Source organism: Mytilus edulis, chromosome 10 (assembly GCF_963676685.1).
Source record: "Mytilus edulis chromosome 10, xbMytEdul2.2, whole genome shotgun sequence".
Taxonomy (NCBI): domain Eukaryota; kingdom Metazoa; phylum Mollusca; class Bivalvia; order Mytilida; family Mytilidae; genus Mytilus; species Mytilus edulis.
The window spans coordinates 46,076,622-46,100,911 of record NC_092353.1 but is presented as its reverse complement, the minus strand read 5'-3'; the positions used below and the strand labels follow the sequence as shown (position 1 = coordinate 46,100,911).

Genomic DNA, 24,290 nt, shown 5'->3' with positions numbered 1-24,290 from the left:
TCATATTTACCTTTGTTATATGCAAAGATCATCAAGTACTGAATCAGACTAATTAAGTAAAGTCGAGACCTAGTCGAGTACACTTAAGTACAGTTAAGTACAGTCGAGACAATGTCGAGACTAGTCGAGTAAAATGTGTGCTCGATTTTACTGGTCGAGCACAAAAACTGGTCAATTCAGACTGTGAGGAGTTTGGAGTGTATTTAACTGATGAAGACTGTTATTTGTACATTTCTAGGCTATCATTAGATTAGGTGAACAACCACTGAAGCAGGAGTGTGATAAATATATTGTCTTTAGTTTCATCCCTTTCTTTCCAAAACGAAATTGAAAATGTTCTTTATTCATCAATCTACTATGAAAAAAAGGTGTCAAACTTTCTGTTCAGCAACCCTGGAATCTCAACCATCTCAAATCGTCCTTTCTGTAATAAATAAAACCCCATAAATGAGAAATGTAAAATCGAAAGTTTATAAAATTCGATAGCTCATGTAAAGTTTCTTGCAAATAGGTGAAAATGTTTTTGAGTTATGTCTGAAAACTGGAAAATCCCCCTTTTTGTAATGATAAAACCTAAATCCTAATGCAACAACGTTTGTAACGTTCATTTTGATTTGATAACGTCACTTATTTACATGGCATCAATTGACAACTGATAACAATATTGTATTTTAAGATCCGACGGCATCAATAGGATATTTGATGGTCGCAAATACCCGTTTACTGTCTCCGCTAACGCGTCGTCAGTAAAATTAATTTGCAACCATCAAATCCCTAATTGATGCCATCGGAGCTTAAAATATAATACAGTTATCTCCTAAATAGTAAGTTATGCTATTCGTTGATTAGGTGGGCAACCAATGCAGCAGGAGTGTGATAAGTCAAATTCACCTTTTTAACCACTGAAGCAGGAGTGTGATAAGTCAAATTCACCTTTTTGAACCACTGAAGCAGGAGTGTGATAAGTCAAATTCACCTTTTTTAACCACTGAAGCAGGAGTGTGATAAATCAAATTCACCTTTTTTAACCACTGAAGCAGGAGTGTGATAAGTCAAATTCACCTTTTTTAACCACTGAAGCAGGAGTGTGATAAATCAAATTCACCTTTTTTAACCACTGAAGCAGGAGTGTGATAAGTCAAATTCACCTTTTTTAACCACTGAAGCAGGAGTGTGATAAATCAAATTCACCTTTTTTAACCACTGAAGCAGGAGTGTGATAAATCAAATTCACCTTTTTTAACCACTGAAGCAGGAGTGTGATAAGTCATATTTATTTCTGTTAGTTGTACATTTCTTGGCTATCAGTAGATTAGGTGGACAACCAATGAAGGAAGCAAGAGTGTGATAAGTCAAATTAAACCTTTGTTATTTGTACATTTCTATGCTATTACAAGATTGGGTGGACAACCAATGAAACAGGAGTGTTATAAGTCAAATTCACCTTTATATTTTTTAAATAATGCAGACTGTTCTCTGTTCATTTCTAGACTATTATTTGGATGGAGAGTTGTCTCATTGACACTCATACCACATCTTCCTATATCTATCAGCAGATCAGGTGGACAACCAAGAAGTCATAATAAAATTTGTTATTTAGCTGATGAAGACTGTTCTCTATACATTTCTAGGCTATTAGTAGGTTAGCTGAACATTCAACGAAGCAGTAGTGTGATAAGTCATATGTACCTTTGTTGTTTAACTGATGAAGACTGAACATTTTCAGACTATTGTTTTTTTTTCCTCGTGACTAAATGTTGTAACCTGGCCATACTAACCTTTGTTATTCTATTACTGATGAAGAATGATCTTTATTCATTTCTAGGCTATCGGCAGATTAGGTGGACAAACAATGAAAGACGAGTGTTATAACTTGAAGGTGAAGATACTGGACCAGACTAATCAGGAAATAATGATGGATATTAAACGGTCAAAAGATGAAATGTCGGAACTGAAAAAGTCAGTGAAGAGCTTGAATAATTCAATGAAGAGCTTGAAGATAACAAAAAAAGCTATGAAAGTTGAAGTGAAAAGGTTGAAAACATCCAATGAAGTATTGACAGTAGAAGTTAAAAGGTTGAAGAAAGCCAATACAGATACAGTTCCGTGGAATATTAGAGGTAAATATTTGGCAGTCAACAATTGTAATATTTAAGGAGGAGGTTCAATTTTGGTTAAATTGGCCCTAAAATCAAATATGCAATGTATTTAAACATTCATTTTTATATGAACGCAAAAATTTTTGTGTGTCGTATATTCAATGGTATGATGTTGTTGTCTGCGTCGTCTGAGTCGTCGTCGTCCGAAGACGCATTTAGTTTCCGGACAATTACTTTAGTTTTAGTGAATGGATATCTATCAATTTTAAAAAGAAGGTTCAATACCACTAAGGGAAGGTTGGGATGATTTTGGGGGTTGTGGTCCAAATAGTTTAGGAATTGGGGGCCAAAAAAGGGTCCAAATAAGCATTTTTCTTGGTTTTCGCACATTAACTTTATTATGAGTAAATAGAAATCTTTGACATTTAAACACAAGGTTACTAACCACAAAAAAAGGTTGGGACTGATTTTTAGAGTTTTGGTCCAAATAGGTTAGGAATTAGGGGCCAAAAGGAAATTAAACTTTGTTTGATTTCATCAACAATTGAATAATTGAGGTTCTTTTATATGCCGAATCTAACCGTGCATGTAGATTCTTAATTTTTAGTCCCGTTTTCAAATTGGTCTACATTAAGGTCCAAAGGGTCCAAAATTAAACTTAGTTTGATTTTGACAAAAATTGAATTCTTGGGGTTCTTTGATATGCTGAATCTAAACATGTACTTAGATTTTTGAATATGGGCCCAGGTTTCAAGTTTTCATCAAATATTGAACTATTGGGGTTCCTTGATAAGCCGAATCTAACCGTGTATTTAAAATCTTGATATTGGGTCCCGTTTTCAAATTGGTCTACAGTAAGGTCAAAAGGGTCCAAAAAAAAATTTAGTTTGATTTTAACAAAAATTTAATTCTTATGCTGAATCTTAACATGAACTTAGATTTTTGATTATGAAGGCAGTTTTCAAGTTAGTCCAAATTGAGGTTAAAAATTAAACTCTGAATATATGAGGTTCTTTGATATGCTAAATCTTTGGCCCAGTTATCAAATTGTTCAGCATTTAGGACTAAAGGGTTCTAAATTGAACTTTATTAGATTTCTTTAAAAATGGAATTCTTGGGGCTCTTTGATATGCTGAATCTTCCATGTATTTTGATTTTGGATATTGGACCATAATAGGTAAATGTCCAATTTAAAAGTTTTTAAGTTCTTAGACCACAATCATTCTGTGTCAGAAACGTATGTTGTGTCAACTATTTAATCACAATCCAAATTCAGAGCTGTATCACGCTTGAATATTGTGTCCATACTTGCCCCAACTGTTCATGGTTCAACTTCTGCGGTCGTATAAAGCTGTGCCCTGCGAAGCACCTGGTTTTATATAAATAAGGCCACTAGTTTTCTCGTTTTAATTGTTTTACATTGTCATACCACATCTTCATTTTTTTATCTGATATTTTAGGTATCACCAGCCCAGTAGTCAACACTTCGGTGTTGACATGAATATCAATAATGTGGTCATTTTTACAAATTTCCTGTTTACAAAACTTTGAATTTTCGAAAAATTAAGGATTTTCTTATCTCAGGTATAGATTACCTTAGCAGTATTTGGCACAACATTTTGGAATTTTGAATCCTCAATGCTCTTTAACTTTGTACTTGTTTGGCTTTATAAATATTTTGATATGAGCGTTACTGATGAGTCTTATGTAGACGAAACGCGCGTCTGGCGTACTAAATTATAAACCTGGCACCTTTGATAATTAATTACCATTTTATTCTTAAATTATTTTTTTACAAAAATCTTCTCCTCTGAAACTACTGGGCCAAATTTAACCAAACTTGTCTACAATCATCATTAGGGTTTCTAGTTTAAATAAACTCTTATTACAGAGATATGTCTTGCCTTTTTGTAATTTTGATAATCCAAATTCTGAAATCAAAATAGCAATACTTTAACATCTTACACAAGTTATGCAAATATTAAAAGTCAATGAACCATGACTGAGTACATGGCTCAATAATCTTCATGTATATGAGATGTGCCAATGCTAATACAACTGCATACCAAATACAATTGACTTATTATAAGTCGTTCCCAAACCTAAATACAAACATTAACTTGTAAACTATGAAAAATATAAAAAAAAGTTTCAAAGTCAGTGAACGATGAAGAGGGGTAGGGGCTATAAAATCTACATGGGAACGATACTTGAAGATACCAATAAATATGCATACCAAATATCATTGACTTAACATTAGAAGTTCATCTTAAACTGATCTAATCACAAACTAATAAATGTAAACTAAGATTAGTTTCAAAGTTATTAGACTGTGATTGAGAATCGAGGCCAAATATTCCCCATGGAAATGAGATGTGCCAATGCTTATACAACTGAATGCAAATTAACATTGGCCTTCCATTAATGGTTCCACTTGAACTGACCTAATCACAAGCTAAGACATGATAACTTTGAAAAAGTTTCAAAGTCAATAGACCTTGACTTAGGGGGTGGAGCCAAATTATCTCCATGGAAATGAGACATGCCAATGCTTATACAACTGCATACCAAATATCATTGACCTACCACTTGTGGTTCCACATAAACTGACATAATCACAAACTAATACATGTTAAATAAGCAAAAGTTTCAAAGTCAATAGACCATGACTGAAGGGGCAGGGTCAAATAATCTCCATGGAAATGAGATGTGCCAATGCTTATACAACTGCATACCTAGTATGATTGACCTACCACTTGAGGTTCACCATAAACTAGACATAATTACAAACTAATACATTGTTGACACCATTGCCGCCGTCGCCGCCGCCGACGCCGGAAACAGCATACCTATGCATACCTATGTCTCGCTTTTTGACTCCGTCAAGGTAAGACAAAAATGTATCTGAAACTGAAATAGTTAGAGCAAATCTGACTACTTAAAATTGTCATTAGGTCAAAATCCATCTGTCCTGAAATTTTCAGTTGATTCAGGCAATATATTGTTGGGTTGCTGTCCCTGAGTTTGTAATTTTAAGAAAATTTTGCAGCTTTTGGTTTTTATCTTGAATTTTATTATAGATAGAGATAAACTGTAAACAGCAATATAATGCTAAAAATAAGTCAACATGAACAAAATGGTCAATTGACCCCTAAAGGAGTTAATGCCGTTTATGGAAATTTTTTTTAAATTTTCATAAATTTTGTAAATTTTTACAGAATATTTTTCACTGTAACTACTGGGCCAAGTTCATTATAGATAGAGATAATTGTAATCAGCAAGCATGTTCAGTAAAGTAAGATCTACAAACACACCATCATCACCAAAAAAACATATTATGCACATAGGCCAAGGTGAGCGACACGAGCCTCTAGTTATTTTTAGACTTTTTCTGAAATTGCGATTTAATGGTAGATTTTTAAAATCGTTTCTGTTAAATTTACTGACAATTTTTATTTAATAAGTCTCGATTAAAACTTTTACAAAATTTATTACAGGGGCGAATCCAGCCATTTTAAAATGTAGTCACAACCCATAGTACCTATATGTTCCCATTAAAATGCATCGATCGTCCAACAGTCCCCCCTCCCCCCCCCCCCCCCCCCCCCCGAATCCTTCACGGCAAATCGGTGTTAGAAAAAAAATCATTACTGAAAGGGTTATTTAGTTTGGATTAATTGCGTTTGCATTTCTCTTCCTCAATGATATGCGTAGAGAAGATGTAATATTACCTAGATTTAAAATGTTAAATAAACAGACAATACGTTTCTCTTTCCAATCTTTTATCCCCCCACCCCACAAATTTCTTTTCATCTACTGTATTAAATACACGTCCATCAAAATGAAGTCTGGTTGATCCTTAGCTTAATTCTCCCTTAAAGGGGCACTAGCTACGAGATATATAAACAATCTAAAGTTTGATTTTTTTCTGTTCAATCAATAATGAAAGTGAAATAGTGAAATAACAATTCGCTTTTTGCAGCCAAAGGGTTCAATTTTGTCAAATTACGTTAAGAAACATTGATAATTAGTTATTCACTTGCAAGTGAATGAGTCGACCTCTTTAAATCCGTATTCATGTGAACTTCAATTTAACCTCAGCTAGAAATTGACAACGCATGCATTGTACGTGTACTGGTTATTTAAAGAAAAAGAATGTCAACAATGAAAGTGAAACTACGGTAAATCATTTGATTACTAATTCGATGCACATAAACCCATTCTTATACGCTTAAAAGCAATGAGAAACATCTATTTTTAATCTATAAAATAAAATCAAACAGACCTATACAAATCCACTTGCACGTGTTGGTTTAATCTATTCATATCTTTATTTATGTTTACATCACTTATATGGTCATCTGAGGTCAAATCGATAGTTAATTAGATGGCGTCTGGACTAAAATACACACGAAACGAACCTATATATTATCTACCCCATGCTCTGTAAACTGTTTATTTTAGACTTTTGATAGTTTGGATAAATGTTTTACATTGTTATAAATCATATATGAGAATTTGAGTCAAATCGGTGACCATGAATTTGACAGCTAGTGCCCCTTTAATATGATCATCATTAAATTGGATAAAAAAGTCACTTTATAGGAATAAATATTCAAAAAGTCGTTATAAATTTCCTTGAGTCTAAAGCTAATCTAAATCAGATTTTTGTTATTCGGATATTCTTAGATGCATTTCTTTTTTGGCAGAAATTACCAAAATTTGTTTTAACTATTTTTCTCACTTTAAAACACTGATTTAAGATTTACGTTGTTCACAAAATATGACGCAATATTTTATGTCCAAGCTTAGATAAAATAAAGAAGGAATAAGAAACCTTTCTTTTTTCCTATTTGAAACTACGATATTTGTACAAAGTTCAACTTTGTCGTCATTTTAAGGTGGCTAGGGAGTCTTAATTAAGAATTATAGAATTTTTTGATAACTTGATAAATGAAGTTTTTTAATGCTTTTTTTAAAAACATATTTAAAAGAATGGGTCACCGGACTTTTTTTCACGCTACGGATTGTGCAAAATTGTCAGATTTTGTAAAGATTATGCATGGAAAATCAAAATGTGTGTGATGAAAAGAAAACGTACTATCAGAACTTTAAGATAAAATGTGAGAAGATTGCTCTTATAACGTGCTTTCAGATAAGAAAAAGAAAAAATGGGGTCACCGAACTTGTTTTTTTGCTACATATCAAAATAGTTAAATTCATTTCTATTATAAAAATTACTTTATCTGAGTTATCTCCCCTTATTTGGCAAAGTTGATAACACAAACATGCTTTTTAGCTCACCTGGCCGAAAGGCCAAGTGAGCTTTTCCCATCACTTGGCGTCCGGCGTCCGTCGTCGTCGTCCGTCGTCGTCGTCCTGCGTTAACTTTTACAAAAATCTTCTCCTCTGAAACTACTGGGCCAAATTAAACCAAACTTGGCCACAATCATCATTGGGGCATCTAGTATAAAAAATGTGTCCGGTGAACCGGCCAACCAACCAAGATGGCCGCCATGGATAAAAATAGAACATAGGGGTAAAATGCAGTTTTTGGCTTATAACTCAAAAACCAAAGCATTTAGAGCAAATCTGACAGGAGTAAAATTGTATATCAGGTCAAGATCTATCCGCCCTGAAATTTTCAAATGAATCGGATAACTTGTTGTTGGGTTCCTGCCCCTGAATTGGTAATTTTAAGGAAATTTTACTGTTTTTTGTTATTATCTTGAAAATTATTATAGATAGAAATAAACTGTAAACAGCAATACTGTTCAGCAAAGTAAGATTTACAAATAAGTCAAAAAGACCGAAATTGTCAGTTGACCCATATAGGAGTTATTGCCCTTTATAGTCAATTTTTAACCATTTTTCGTAAATCTTAGTAATCTTTTACAAAAATCTTCTCCTCTGAAATTACTGGGCCAAATTTATCCAAACTTGGCCACAATCATCTTTGGGGTATCTAGTTTAAAAAATGTGTCCGGTGACCCGGCCAACCAACCAAGATGGCCGCCACGGCTAAAAATAGAACATAACGGTAAAATGCAGTTTTTGGCTCATAACACAAAGACCAAAGCATTTAGAGCAAATCTGACATGGGGGGTAAAATGTTTATCAGGTAAAGATCTATCTACCCTGAAATTTTCAGATGAATCTGACAACCTGTTGTTGGGTTGTTGCCCCTGAATTGGTAATTTTAAGGAAATTTTGCTGTTTTTGGTTATTGTCTTGAATATTATTATAGATAGAGATAAACTGTAAACAGCAATAATGTTCAGCAAAGTAAGATTTACAAATAAGTCAACATGACTGAAATGGTCAATTGACCCCCTAAGGAGTTATTGTCCTTTATAGTCAATTTTCAACAATTTTTATAAAATTTGTTAATTTTTTATTAACATTTGCCACTGAAACTACTAGGCCAAGTTCATTATAGATAGAGATAATTGTAAGCAGCAAGGATGTTCAGTAAAGTAAGATGTACAAACACATCACCATCACCAAAATACAATTTTGTCATGAATCCATCTGCTTCCTTTGTTTAATAGTCACATAGATCATGGTGAGCGACACAGGCTCTTTAGAGCCTCTTGTTTGGAGAAATTACAGCTGTAATTATGATAAAACACACAATTTTCTATGTTTATATCAAAAGTCTCATACATAAATTACATACAACTCTCAAAATTTGCACATTTCATCAAATATCTAAATCAAAGTTCTCTGCTTCTTCAAAATCCAAGATGGAGGTAGACACCCGAGCCACTTGGCAGATGGCGGATTCGGTGGTGGTGACTTATATGTCTTTCACCCTTGGATTTGACAAAGTATCGTGTTTTAGCATTATCAATATTATTTTTAGTGTCGCTTCACACGGTGATATATAAAAAAAAAATATAGAATAAAGTCCCTTTCAAAATTCAGGAACAGGCCCTAAAGATTAAAATAGATTTGAACTTTGCAGTATAACTGAGATGGTTAATGCACACCTTTGCTTTTCATTATCTAGATTATAGCACAGTTAGAACAAAGTGATTTTACCCTTGTCATGTGTTAAACAATATTCATTACTCGATGCATTTTACACGTTGATATATATACACAAATTCGTACATACACGAAACTACAAAGTTAAAAATACGTTTAAAGGCATTATCAATAAAATAAAATCAACTGTAAAATAAAACTTCAAGAAATTGGTCAAAAATTAATTAAAATATCATCAATGACTAGGTAAAAAAAATCAATAACTTTTAAGAAAAATTATGTTGCTGAAACTAGTTTCTATCAAAATAGTTCAAAAAGCAAGAAAAATATTATAGACTTGTTGGATAAAGACTAAAGGGTAATTAAAGTGACAACAACCCAACAACACCAAACATCAAACGAAATCTAGGGCCAATGCCTATATAAATAGAGACAATGATTCTGCCTCTTTACTTCAATAAAATGGTCAAAATTAGTTGAATTATTTGAAACTAGCAAACTCTTGTTTGTGGTGAAAAATAAAAATTCAGACAATATCAAAATATTCGAACTGCAGAATAATCTAAATAAAGACAGCAACAAAGATTTTATTATTCATTTTTTTAGCACAAATTAAGGAGATCCTTGAGGAGTGGAAGGACAATGAAAAGATGTTTATAACAACAGAAGCTTCCAAACATGTACTTAAATGTATAAAGGAGAACAGTTGTGTAACTATTACTGCTAGTTCTGGTGTTGGTAAGACTGCAATACTCCGACATGTGTCTTTACAAATGGCAGGTGAAGGGTACGATATACTTCTAGTTACAGATCCAGGTGATATTGTCAAGCTTTATAACCCAAATCAGGAAACATTGTTTGTTATTGATGATTTATGTGGAAACTATTCTTTAAACCAAACCGACATGAAAGTTTGGGAACCTGTCATGGAGAGAATTAAAAAGATCCTTTCAAATAAGCTTGCCAAGATAATTGTAGCATGTCGATTACAAGTATATCAGGATGACAAGTTTGAATGTTTATCAGTTTTCAAATCATGTGTATGTAAACTATTATCAGAAAGCATGCGCTTGACAAAAACTGAAAAGGAGTCAATAGCTGAGTTATATCTGAAAAGTAAAGCTCCTGAGATTATAGATTATTATGATTTATATGATTGTTTCCCACTTTTATGTAAATTATATAATGAAAATCCTGCACTTAATATCACAGATTTTTTCCAAAACCCATTTACAGTTTATGAAGCAGAGATAGACAAACTGCAGAAGAAAGGATTTTCTAGTAAATATTGTGCTTTGGCTTTATGTGTCATGTTTAACAACAATTTAAAGGAAGATACATTAACAGAGGAGGTGAATGAAGAAACAATAACTATTATTGAGAACACTTGTGAGGCATGTAGACTGGATAGAGGGACATCAAAGATTACTTTACAGGATGAACTGAACTCACTTATACATACATTCCTGAAAAAGGAGGAAAACATGTACACAACTATTCATGATAGAATGTTTGACTTTTTAGTGTACTACTATGGACAGAAAATGATCCACTGCTTGATAAAGAATGCACATAGTAGTTTGATCAAGGACAGATTTTTACTAAAAAAACAAGACAATATGGATCAGTTCATGACAATTGTGCCTCCTAAGTATCATGAAATGTACATACAAAGATTGATTAATGACTGGTTAAAAGGTGAAGTCGATGTTGTGCATTGTAACATCAATATGGAGATACCTCAGTTCAGACAGAGATTTCTATGTGTTTTGAATGAACTGGACGTATCTTACCAGAGACAATTAGCACACACCTGTGATGTATATATCAACAATACTGTTCTGTCATGGCTTTGTTTTATAGGTGACATTCCTATGATTAATTGGTGTGTTAATCATGGTGTTGATATTAATCAGTGTGGGAGTGATGAGATGACATCATTGTATATAGCTGTCCAAAAAGGTTGGACAGAAATAGTTAGGATGTTATTAGACATTGGAGCAGATTATAATAAATGTAGCACTAATGGTTGGTCACCTGTTAAGTGGGCTTGTAGTGAAGGACATACTGAAATAGTAAGGATGTTGTTAGACATTGGAGCAGATTATAATAAATGTCACAATGATGATTGGTCACCTGTAATGAGTGCTTGTATTGAAGGACATACTGAAATAGTAAGGATGTTGTTAGACATAGGAGCAGATTATAATAAATGTGACAATGATGGTTGGTCACCTGTAATGTGGGCTTGTAGTGAAGGACATACAGAAATAGTAAGGATGTTGTTAGACATTGGAGCAGATTATTATAAATGTGACAATGATAAAGATTGGTCACCTTTAATGATTGCTTGTAGTAAGGGATATACAGAAATAGTGAGGATGTTGTTAGACATAGGAGTTGATTATAATGAATGTGACAATAATGGTTTCTCACCTCTGATGTATGGTTGTAGTGGTAGACATATCGAAATAGTAAGGATGTTGTTAGAAATAGGAGCAGATTATAATAAATGTGACAATAATGGTAGGTCATCAGTAGTAATTGCATCTGAAAAAGGTCACAGTGAAATAGTTAGTTTGATAAATGAACATTCAAGGAAAATTACTGTGATATACAGCAGAATATGAATGAGGTATAAGTTATATTGATATATTGCTGGTTACATATGTGGGGACGATTTCTTATTATCTGACTCTAAATAACAAACAACAGGTTTACAGTTGACGTTTACTTGTTACTATAACTAAAGCTAATGTGACGTCGCCGATGTGACGTCGACCTGGAAGACAAAGGTAATTCGAGTCGTTGCCGGTCCTGCGGCCTTCACAACAACATATACAGTCAAAGGCAGAAGTCTTCGTTTTTCATACAAATTATTTCGAAGATTTAAAATTTAATGTTGAATTCACCATCATGTTTTATACTTTGTACTCAATCTGTTAATTATTTATAAATATAATTTTATTCTAACATTTGCCACTGTGATCAAAAACTTTCATCACAGAAGTCTGAGAAATATAAAAATATGAAGATGTGGTATGGTTGCCAATGAGACAACTCTCAATTAGAGATCTAATGACCTAAAAGTTAACAACTATAGGTCACTGTACGGAAATGGTTTTAGCATAATTGATGGCGTTGGTTTTCTTATTTGAATTGTTTTCCAATTTGTAATGCCGAGGTTTTTTGTTGTTGTTATTTGCAAGAAAATGGGGTTCAATATTTTAACAAATTTATAAAGATTATTTATCAATTATTTATTTATTATTAATAGGCAAATCAGTCTTTTTAGAAAAGCGATTAAAGACGCAATAATATATCATGATTGTTAAAATCGATAACTTTTTTGTGACCAAATTCAGATCAAAAGAGGGACGAAAGATACCAGAGGGACAGTCAAACTCCTAGATAAAATGTCACTGCTTTCAAGTTTTAGTAAAATAACATGAATAAATAGACAAATGAGGGCACTGGATTTGGTTTAGTAAAATTTGTATACGACCGCAACTATAAATTTAGTTTAAGTAAATAGAAATCTAAGAAATTTTAACACAAGGTTTAATACAACAATAGGAAGGTTGGGATTGATTTTGGGAGTTTTGGTCCCAACAGTTTAGGAATTAGGCCCAAATAAGCATTTTTCTTGGTTTTCGCATAATAGCTTTAGTATAAGTGAATAGAAGTCTATGAAATTTAAACATAAGGCTTATGAACACAAAAGAATGGTTGGGATTGATTTTGGGAGTTTTGGTCCCAACAGTTTAGGAATTAGGGACCAAAAAGGGGTCCAAATAAGCATTTTTCATGGTTTTCACACTATAACTTTTCATGGTTTTCACACTATAACTTTACTATAAGTAAATAGAAATCTGTGAAATTTAAACACAAGGTTTATGACCATAAAAGGAAGGTTGGGATTGATTTTGGGGTTTTGGTCCCAACAGCTTAGGAATTAGGGGCCCAAAGGGTCCAAAATTAAACTTTGTTTGATTTCATCAACAATTGAATAATTGGGGTTCTTTTATATGCCGAATCTAACCGTGCATGTAGATTCTTAATTTTTAGTCCCGTTTTCAAATTGGTCTACATTAAGGTCCAAAGGGTCCAAAATTAAACTTAGTTTGATTTTGACAAAAATTGAATTCTTGGGGTTCTTTGATATGCTGAATCTAAACATGTACTTAGATTTTTGAATATGGGCCCAGGTTTCAAGTTGGTCCAAATTGGGGTCCAAAACTAGACTTTGTTTGATTTCAACAAAAATTGAATCCTTGGGGTTCTTTGATATGCTGAATCTAAACATGTATTTATTTTTTTTGTTTATAGGCCCGTTGGTATAAATCGGGATCCAAAATTTAACTTTGTTTGATTTCAACAAAAAATGAATATATCGGGTTCTTTGATATATGCTGAATCTAACCATGTATTTAGATTTTGGATATTGGACCATAATAGGTAAATGTCCAATTTAAAATTTTTAAGTTTTTAAGTTTAAGTTCTTAGACCACATTCATTCTGTGTCAGAAACCTATGTTGTGTCAACTATTTAATCACAATCCAAATTCAGAGCTATTCATGGGAATTCACATCAATATTCATAAGTATTCGATGTAAGTAAATTGCATTAGTCTGTACAGTAGATGTGAACCTGACGTAGAAAAAGCCAGTATTGCATTGATCCGTACTTGAGGTACAGTAGATGTGTACCTGACGTAGACAAAGCCAGTCTGAAGTTTAAATGGAATGGAGTTGGATGTATGTAGATTAAATTGGTCTGTACTAAAGGTACAATTGATTTTTACGTCCAGTAAACAAAGCCTGTGGAAAGTTTTCATTGGAATACACATCACTATTCATAATATTTGGATGTATGTAAGTTGCATTGGGCTGTACCTGAGGTTCAGTAGATCTGTTCCAGAAGTAGAAAAAGCCCGTCCAAAATTTAAATGGAAGCATACACAAATATTCATCAGAGTTGGGTGTATGTATATAAAATTGGTCTGTACTAGAAGAGGGACAGTCAAAGTCATAAATCTCAAATAAACTGACAACACCATGGCTAAAAATGAAAAAGACAAACAGACAAACAATAGTACACATGACACAACATAGAAAACTAAAGAATAAACAACACGAACCCCACCAAAAACTAGGGGTGATCTCGGGTGCTCCGGAAGGGTAAGCAGATCCTGCTCCACATGTGGCACCCGTCGCGTTGCTTATGTGATAACAAATCCGGTAAATAGTCTAATCCGGTAGGTCACATTCATGAAAGGGAAGGGGATTGCAGTTACGACGTAAGGAACATATCCGATATCATTTGTGAAACTGTTATTCCATAACGGTCAACCAACTCGTGATGGCGTCCGTAAAATTTACGAAGGGATGATTTAAACTTCAACATTTGGAACTCTTGGTTTAATAGCTTCCTTGTGAGCAGCAACCCTCTATTAAGAAAATCATGATAGGAAATTCAAGCACGGGAATATCGTATCAATTGGGAGATATATACCCCGTATGCAGGTGCTACTGGAATGTTGCTACTTAGAAATGGAAAGTTCACAATTGGAAAGCTGAAATCATCTCTTTTGTCGTAAAGTTTTGTTTTCAACCGACCCTCATCGTCAATTTCTAGATGTAAGTCAAGATATGAGGCCGACTTAACTGTTTCTGTAGTATCCTTTATCTCTAGTTCGATGGGATAGATGCGTTCCACATAGTCACCAAATTTTGAATTATTTAGTGAAAGAACATCATCTATATAGCGGAAAGTCGAGTTAAAGGATATTGCTAACTTCTTGTCTTTCTTCCTAAGAAGTTCCTGCATGAAGTCGGCCTCATAATAATAAAGAAACAAGTCGGCACAAGAGGGGCACAGTTTGTTCCCATTGTAATGCCAACAGTCTGTTGACAAACACGTCCTCCGAACGTTGTCAATCAAAGAATCAAGCATCTTCATAATATTATCAGTTTCAAATTTTTTTTGTTTGAATCAGAGTGATCCTTTACAAAGTAGGATGTATCCCTCCCTAAGAAAAGATAATTCTATCTTCGTTGGCCATGCTTTTTTATGAAGCAAAGCAATACCAACTCTTTCAATTTGTCTTTTAGTTTGGAATGTGGAATACTTGTGTAAAGAGTAGAAAAGTCAAATGTTTTAATACTGTTACAAGATGAGAGAGAGTTAGATTGTATGTACTCTAAAAGATCTTTGGAATTTTTAAGTATCCACATCTGATTCACGCAACCTCTAGAATAGGCAGTTTCACAATAACTTTGAAACCCGTCTTTGATTGCTGATAAAATAGATGTTAATAATTTAGAAAGTTGTTTCGTGGAGCACTTGGAAGACCCAGCAATATACCGTTGTTTGTAAGGACACTTATGTAGTTTAGGTATCCAATACAGTGATGGAAGATCCAGTTCTTCATCTTTGGTTGAAATTCCAAAGGAACATAGAACAGACCTATGATTATCCAGGATTTTCTCTTTGGTAAGTGTCGTGAGGGTATATGTTGAGTTTCCAAGTTAATTTTCAATACCTAATTCGTTTATCAAGCAGTTGATGTAATTAGGTTTACACACAAAAGCGATGTTGTTTGGGGCTTTATCTGCGGAGACAACATATTTGTCATGGAGGTAGGATATGTGTTTTGCAACATTAAAGTCTTTAAAGATTGACGTAGCATGGGCATTGAAAGACCCATTCAATTTCTTAATTCTGATATGGTACAGTTGATGTGTCACTCAAGTAAACAAAACCTGTCGAAACTTTTGAAGGAAATACACATTAATATTCATAGGATTTTGATGTATGTAAGTTGCATTGGTCTGTACTTGAGGTACAGTAGATGTGTCCTAAAGTAGACAAAGCCTGTACAAAGTTTAGATAGAAACATACATCAATATTTATCAGAGTTGGGTGTATGTAGATTAAATTGGTATGTACTAAAAGAAAAAATGATTTGTACCTCCAGCAAACAAAGCCTCTCGAATGTTTAATGGGAATACACATCAATATTCATAAGATTTGGATGTATGTAAGTTGCATTCGTCTGTACTTGAGGTACAGTAGATCTGAACCTGTAGTAGACAAAGCCAGTCCAAAGTTTTCATGGGAATACACATCAATATTTATAAGATTTGGATGTATGCAGATTAAATTGGTCTGTACTAAAAGTACAGTTAATTTGTACTTCCAGTAGACAAAGCCTTTTGAAAGTTTTCATGGGAATACACATCAATTTTCAAAAGATTTGAATGTATTTGAGTTGCATTGGTCTGCACTTGAGGTACAGTAGATCTCTACCTGTAGAAGACAAAGCCAGTCCAAAGTTTTCATGGGAATACACATCAGTATTCATCAAAGTTGGGTGTATGTAGATCAAGTTGGGCTCTATTTAAGGTACAGTTTATTTATAACTCCAGTAGAAAAAGCCTTTTTAACGTTTTCATGGTAATACACATCAATATTCATAAGACTTTGATGTAAGTAAGTTGCATTGGTATGTACTTGTGGTACAGTAGATGTGTACCTGAAGTAGACAAAGCCTGTCCAATGTTTAAATGGAAACATACATCAATATCCATCAGAGTTGAGTGTATGAAGATAAAAGTGGTCTATGCTAAAAGTATAGTTGATTTGTACCTTCAGTAAACAAAGCCTGTCGAAAGTATTCATGGGCATACACATCAATATTCATAACATTTGGATGTATGTAAGTTGTATTGGTATGTACTTGTGATACAGTAGATTTGTACCTGAAGTAGACAAAGTATGTCCTAAGTTTAATTGGAAACATACATCAATATTCATCAGAGTTGGTTGAATGTAGATTAAATTGGTCTTTTCTTTAATTACAGTTGATTTCTACCTCCAGTAAATAAAGCCTGTCGAAAGTTTTCATCGGAAAACACATTAATATTCATAAGATTTGGATGTATGTAAGTTGCATTGGTCTGCAGTTGAGGTGCAGTATATGTGTATCTGATGTAGACAAAACCTGTCCAAAGTTTAAAGGGAAACATACATCAATATTTTTCAGAGTTGGTTGTATGTAGATTAGATTGGACTGAACTAAATGTGCAATTGATTTTTACCTCAAGTAAACAAACCTGTCGAAAGTTTTTATGGTAATACACATCAATATTCATATGATTTGGATGCATGCAAGTTGCATTGGTCTGTACTTGAGGTACAGTAGATCTGTATCTGAAGTAGAAAAAGCCTGTCCAAAATTTAAATGGAAACACACATATTCATCATAGTTGGGTGTAAGTAGATAAAATTAGTCTGTACTAATGGTACTGTTGATTTGTAACTCAAGTAAACAAAGCCTGTCGAAACTTTTCAAGGAAATACCCATCAATATTCATAGGATTTTGATGTATGTAAATTGCATTGGTCTGTACTTGAGGTACAGAAGATATGTGCCTGTAGTAGACAAAGCCAGTTCAATGTTTAAATGGAAACCTATAACAATATTTATCAGAGTTGGTTGTATGCAGATTAAATTGGTCTGACTAAAAGTACAGTTAATTTGTACTTCCAGTAGACAACGCCTGTCAAAAGTTTTCATGGGAATACACCTTAAATTTCGTAAGATTTGGATGTATTTAAGTTGCATTGGTATGAACATGAGGTACAGTAGATGTGTACCTGAAGTAGACAAAGCCTGTCCAAAGTTTAAATGGAAACATGCATCAATATTCATCAAAGTTGGGTGTATGTAGATTAAATTGGTCTGTACTAAAAGAAAACTGATTTGTACCTCCAGTAAACAGAGCCTGTAGAAAGTTTTTATGGGAATACACATCAATATTCATCAGATTTGGATGTATGTAAGTTGCATTGGTATGTACTTGTGGTACAGTAGATGTGTACCTGAAGTAGACAAAGCCTGTCCAAAGTTTAAATGGAAACATACATCAATATTTATCAGAGTTGGATGTATATGTAGATTAAATTGGTCTCTACTAAAAGAAAAAAAATGATTTGTACCTCCATCAAACAAAGCCTGTCGAAAGTTTTAATGGGAATACACATCAATATTCATTAGATTTGGATGTATGTAAGTTGCATTCGTCTGTACTTGAGGTACGGTAGATCTCTACCTGTAGAAGACAAAGCCAGTCCAAAGTTTTCATGGGAATACACATCAGTATTCATCAGATTTGGATGTATGCAGATTAAATTGGTCTCATCTTTAATTACAGTTTATTTGTACCTGCAGTAAACAAAGCCTTTCGAAAGTGTTCATTGTAATACACATCAATATTCATCAGATTTGGATGTATGTAAGTTGCATTGGTCTGCACTTAAGGTACAGTAAATGTGTACCTGAAGTAGACAAAGCCAGTCTGAAGTTTAAATGGAAACGTACCTCAATATTTATCAGAGTTGGATGTACGTAGATTAAATTGGTATGTACTAAATAAACTCATCATAGATACAAGGACTAAATTTTGTATATACCTGTACGAAAGACGCGCGTTTCGTCTACAAAAGACTCATCAGTGACGCTGAAATCCAAAAAAAAGTTAAAAAGGCCAAATAAAATACAAAGTTGAAGAGCATTGAGGACCAAAATTCCTAAACGTTTTGCCAAATACAGCTAAGGTAATCTATGCCTAAGGTAGAAAAGCCTTAGTATTTGAAAAATTGAAAATTTAGTAACAAGTTAATTTATAAATATAACCATATCAATGATAATTCATGTCAGCGCTAAAAGAAAGTTGGTTTGCACTTCAAGTAAACAAAGCCTGTCCAAAGTTTTCATGGGAATACACATCAATTTTCATAAGATTTGGATGTATGTAAGTTGCATTGGTCTGTACTTGATGTACAGTAGATGTGTATCTGAAGTAGACAAACCCTGTCCAAAATTTTAAAGGAAACATACATCAATATTTATTTAGTTTGGTTTATGTAGATAAAATTGGTCTGTACTAATGGTACAGTTAATTTGTAACTCGAGTAAACAAAGCCTGTCAAAACTTTTCATGGAATACACACCAATATTCATAGGATTTTGATGTATGTAAGTTGCAATGGTCTGTACTTGAGGTACTGTAGATGTGTTCTTGAAGTAGACAAAGCCTGTCCAAAGTTTTCATGAAAATACACATTAATATTCATAAGATTTGGATGTATGAAGATTAAATCGGTCTGTACTAAAAGTACAGTTAATTTCTACTTCTAGTAGACAAAGTCTGTCAAAAGTTTTCATGGGAATACACATCCATTTTCATAAGATTTGGATGTATTTAAGTTGCATTGGTCTGCACTTGAGGTACAGTAGATGTGTACCTGAAATAGACAAAGCCTGTCCAAAGTTTAAATGGAAACATACATCAATATTCATTAGAGTTGGGTGTATGTAGATTAAATTGGTCTGCACTAAAATTACAGTTAAAATAAATTGATTTCATATTTTTTTATTAAGTGTTATTTCCATTTGTTTAATAGTTCTATAGTTGTAGCGACGTAACGAAATGATTTCAAATCTGCTTGAGTGTGCTAATTTCAACTCTTGTATTTGTTCCAATCATCTTAGATGGTTGTCATTTGTAACTGATTTTCCTTTGTCTTTGCTTTGAGTGCATGATGGAATTGTTCTGTGATAAGTTCTAAACTATTGTCTTTCGTTTTTGCCGATGGTGTTGGTCTATATTCCTTTTTGTGTTTCTTTCTTTCATTTGATTTGGCCCTGTAATTATACATCCCGTCTTTCTGATATGGTGTCATGGTAAATGTTTGTATATATATCTGCTTGTTATAAAATTGAGAATGGAAATGGGGAATGTGTCAAAGAGACAACAACCCGACCAAATAAAAAACAACAGCAGAGGGTCATCAACAGGTCTTCAATGTAGCGAGAAATTCCCGCACCAGGAGGCGTCCTTCAGCTGGCCCCTAAACAAATATATACTAGTCCAGTGATAATGAACGCCATACTAATTTCCAAATTGTACACAAGAAACTAAAATTAAAATAATACAAGACTAACAAAGGCCAGAGGCTCCTGACTTGGGACAGGCGCAAAAATGCGGCGGGGTTAAACATGTTTGTGAGATCTCAACCCTCCCCCTATACCTCTAACCAATGTAGTAAAGTAAACGCATAACAATACGCACATTAAAATTCAGTTAAAGAGAAATCCGAGTCTGATGTCAGAAGATGTAACCAAAGAAAATAAACAAAATGACAATAATACATAAATAACAACAGACTACTAGCAGTTAACTGACATGCCAGCTCCAGACTTCAATTAAACTGACTGAAAGATTATGATTTCATCATATGAACATCAGGCACAATCCTTCCCGTTAGGGGTTTAGTATCATACCATCATAACATATATGAGAAGAACATAACCCGTGTCATGCCAACAACTGTTTTTAGAATAAATGTGTTTAGTTCCGATGCAAAGACCTTATCAGTGACTCAATATTAATGTTATAGTGATTAAGATAATAAAACGTTGACTGCTGTTCCCTTATTTTTGACATTTTTACCTTACACATGACTGTCATGCAAGTAACAGGTTTAGCAAGCTATAACACCTGTTTTAACTCACCATTTTCTACATAAGAAATGCCTGTACCAAGTCAGAAAAAAGACGGTTGTTGCCAAATCGTTTGATGTGTTTAATTTTGCAATTTGATTACGGATTTTTCGTTTTGAATTTTCCTCGGAATGCTTTATTTTTGTGATTTCTATTTTTTAATAGAAAAAAGATCCCGCTGAGAATATCTGTTTTAGTCTACGAAGGCAATTAATCCTATATAGATATACAATATCCTTGGTCATGTTGGCGTAATTTAGGATATTATATGGCAGATCATATTTTTTGTTTGCTGCTCAATTTTTTTTCATCTATCACTAATTCTGAGATTTGTGGCAAAGACACGAAAATGTTACAAAAGTCGTCATAGTAGGACAATACATCCTTTAATGAGTCATTAAATAGTTCTGGTCTCTTTGGCATTTTTGCTCATCTTGTACTGCTGATCCTTTTTTATTTGTCGGTTTTAAACATTTATTAAAATAAAAATTGTCTCTAAGTGCAGGAACTCCCTAAGGAGTCATACAAGGGTTACAGTCATATTGGCATTTTGATAGACAATGTATTGCATATTTATTATAACTTTTGAGATAATTCGATAGTAGTAACAATGAAAATTTAACCAAACATTTTCTTTTTAATGGCAATAATTTATCAAGCAGTAATCCGAACATTTTGATGAAAAAAGTGCCTAGATCTGGACTCTTAGAACGTTTTCTAAATCAGATGTTCTCAATCTATTATTTTTTTCTAAATATAACACAATAAAATACATATGGTTTATTCTAATGCTATATTTCAGCCATGGGGTAACACGAAACTTACTCTATTTACCCTATAAAAGGATCATGTACCCTTATTATGGTTGATATTTGTCCTGAGGCTTTAGAGATGAAGATTTTTGTTTGTTTAACAACAAGAACAAAAACATATTACAACCAATACCAAGTGATGTCAGTACCTTACGCAACCGTAAACAGCAAGTGCGATAAAAACCCACACAACTAGAGGCAATCACATTGCCTTCGTCGCCAGATAACCTTAAAAGGATATCCACATTGAGGCAATCAAACACAAACAATTAACCAAAACCTGGGACTATTATACTATACTCCCAGCAAAAAAATGCAAAACAGACATTATGGATATAAGTAAAATCAAACCCAGGTCCACAACAGCTTTCTAGAAATTAAGTGCTCTAAAAATGTAAGCGGTTCCAGGATCTACTAAACGCAATGGCAGTCTTTGAGTTGCTCATGGCTTGTTAAAGTGCCATCAGAAGTCTAAATTCGTAATGACTTAAACATTTAATTGGGGTTTGAATTGTGACTTTGACCAAAGTAGTCACTATTATATTTGTCATAGAAATTCCACCATTCTCATCCAAATCAGGACGGTGCACATTAAACCTTGAAAAAGATTACTTTCAACTTTATATTTAAAAATCCTTGTATAAAAGCTTATCTGTAATCAATATTCATATACCACCAATGAAATTCGTGTAGAAAATGTAAGCCAAGGATTATTGAATCAACTGATACATACAATCCATATTCTGTTGTTGCTTGAATGCATATCAAAAAGTTAAGAATTAACAAACTGAATCAATCTCTCTTATAGTCAACTCCAGTTCTCAAATGAACCTCCTTTAAATAAACTTATTCTAAAAGGTTACCTATTCAACGCTGTAATAAGATCATTGAATATTGTTTTTATTGGTATAAATATTGATTTTGTTATCAGTAAATTAAAAGCGAACTAAATATTACTAGTATGTTATATACATATACATATTCATGTACCTACAATCTGTCGATACCTGTAACTTGGCATTGCACAAGGTCATGTTTTCTCTGGCTGTTTATGACGTCTTTACACTAAATCCATTGGATGTTGGATGTGTACGGATTGATAGTTTAGTCTTAGATGCACGATTTTTTTATTAGTTGTTAGTGGCTTTGAACTAGCTGTCAGATAAATGCGAGTACTCTCAGATCTGTTCATTGCGTCTTTTTGTGTCGGGATGTATAAGTACCCGGCCCCGTCTACTTGTATTTTGTCCATCTGATGAGTTAAGCCTTTTTCGACTGATTTTTATAGTTCGTTCTTATGTTGTACTGTTATACCACTGTCCCAGGTTAGGGGGAGGGTTGGGATCCCGTTAACATGTTTAACTCAGCCACATTATGTATGTATGTGCCTGTCCCAAGTCAGGAGCCTGTAATTCAGTGGTTGTCGTTTGTTTATGTGTTACATATTTGTTTTTCGTTCATTTTTTTTACATAAATAAGGCCGTTAGTTTTCTCGTTTGAATTGTTTTACATTGTCTTATCGGGGCCAATTATAGCTTACTATGCGGAATGGGCTTGGCTCATTGTTGAAGGCCGTACGGTGACCTATAGTTGTTAATGTCTGTGTCATTTTGGTCTTTTGTGGATAGTTGTCTCATTGGCAATCATACCACATCTTCTTTTTATACCCACTGTAGATTTGTCTATACGTACTGTCATGAAATGTAGCAGACCTAACTGTGGCATTTTCTAATCCATGTTCAATAGAATAGAAGCGATCAACATTGTCATGGACTTTATCTTTATAGTGGAATATGAAATCCATGGGTTACAATGCTAACATTTACATATCAGTTAATAGTTATCAAAGGTATCAGGATTATAATTTAGTATGCCAGACGTGGTTTCGTATACATAAGACTCATCAGTGACACTCATATCAAAATAGTTATAAAGCCAACAAGTACAAAGTCAAAGAGCATTGAGGATCTAAAATTCCAAAAGGTGCCAAATACAGCTAAGATAATCTATTCCTGGAATATGAAAATCCTTGGTTTTTTCCAAAATTCAAAGTTTTGTAAACAGGAAATTTATAAAAGAATTACCACATAATTGATATTCATGTCAACACGGAAGTGCATACCTGTCAAGTTTTCAAAATGCCAATGGGGGTTTTACGTGCAAGATTGATCATATAGTCCTACAAATCCTTCAAGGGGGTCTTCAAGTATATTTTAATGTTGTTTTTTGGCTTCTTCATACTTTTACAAGACTATACCCATTGTAAAATTAATTGTTTTGTTTAAAATTATTGACTAAATTGTTCTTTCAAAATTTCCATTTTGGTGTCTCCATGGTGGAAATCCCTCGCAAATAGTGACAGTTGGCAGGTATGGAAGTGCTGACTACTTGGCTGGTGATACGATCGGGGACGAAACGTTACGTCCACCAGCAGTTGCATCGACCCAGTGGTGTAAACAGTTATCAAAGGTACCAGGATTAATAAGTGTCTTTCCAGGTATCATACTTTCAATTTAAAATATTATAAAACTGTTCTGAATTATTAAATCAAATTTGGTTGATAAAACATCAGAAGTCAGTGATCTATGTGCAAAATTAAGCCGTTTGTTTAACCATTGATGTATTACTCTAATATGTTGATTACAGTGAGTGAAATTTAAATACTTGGAAAAGAATTTGTTAAAGCAATAGTTCACTTGCTTTCCAAAACTAATTTATCTGTCTTATTTGTAATGTTTATATTATGATTTTCTCATAAAAATATTGTTTATACTAAATATATCCATGATAACACATTAGTATGTATGTGCCTGTCCCAA

General features: G+C 33.5%; 1 protein-coding gene across 2 annotated transcripts in view; it reads left to right on the top strand.

Moving 5' to 3' along the window:
- Positions 1-17,359, top strand: part of LOC139491302 (uncharacterized) — a 34,768-nt gene extending 17,409 nt beyond the window's left edge. The window contains exons 4-6 of one of the 2 annotated variants that reach the window (XM_071278920.1): positions 1,826-2,120; positions 9,696-11,724; positions 16,956-17,359. In XM_071278920.1, coding sequence (XP_071135021.1) covers positions 1,826-2,120; positions 9,696-11,719 — 2,319 coding nt within the window. In that variant the 3' untranslated portion in view covers positions 11,720-11,724; positions 16,956-17,359. Of the gene's footprint in view, positions 1-1,825; positions 2,121-9,695; positions 11,817-16,955 lie in introns of those variants that run through there. The other variant, XM_071278919.1, reaches the window with a different exon arrangement.
- The last annotated feature ends 6,931 nt before the right edge of the window (positions 17,360-24,290 follow it).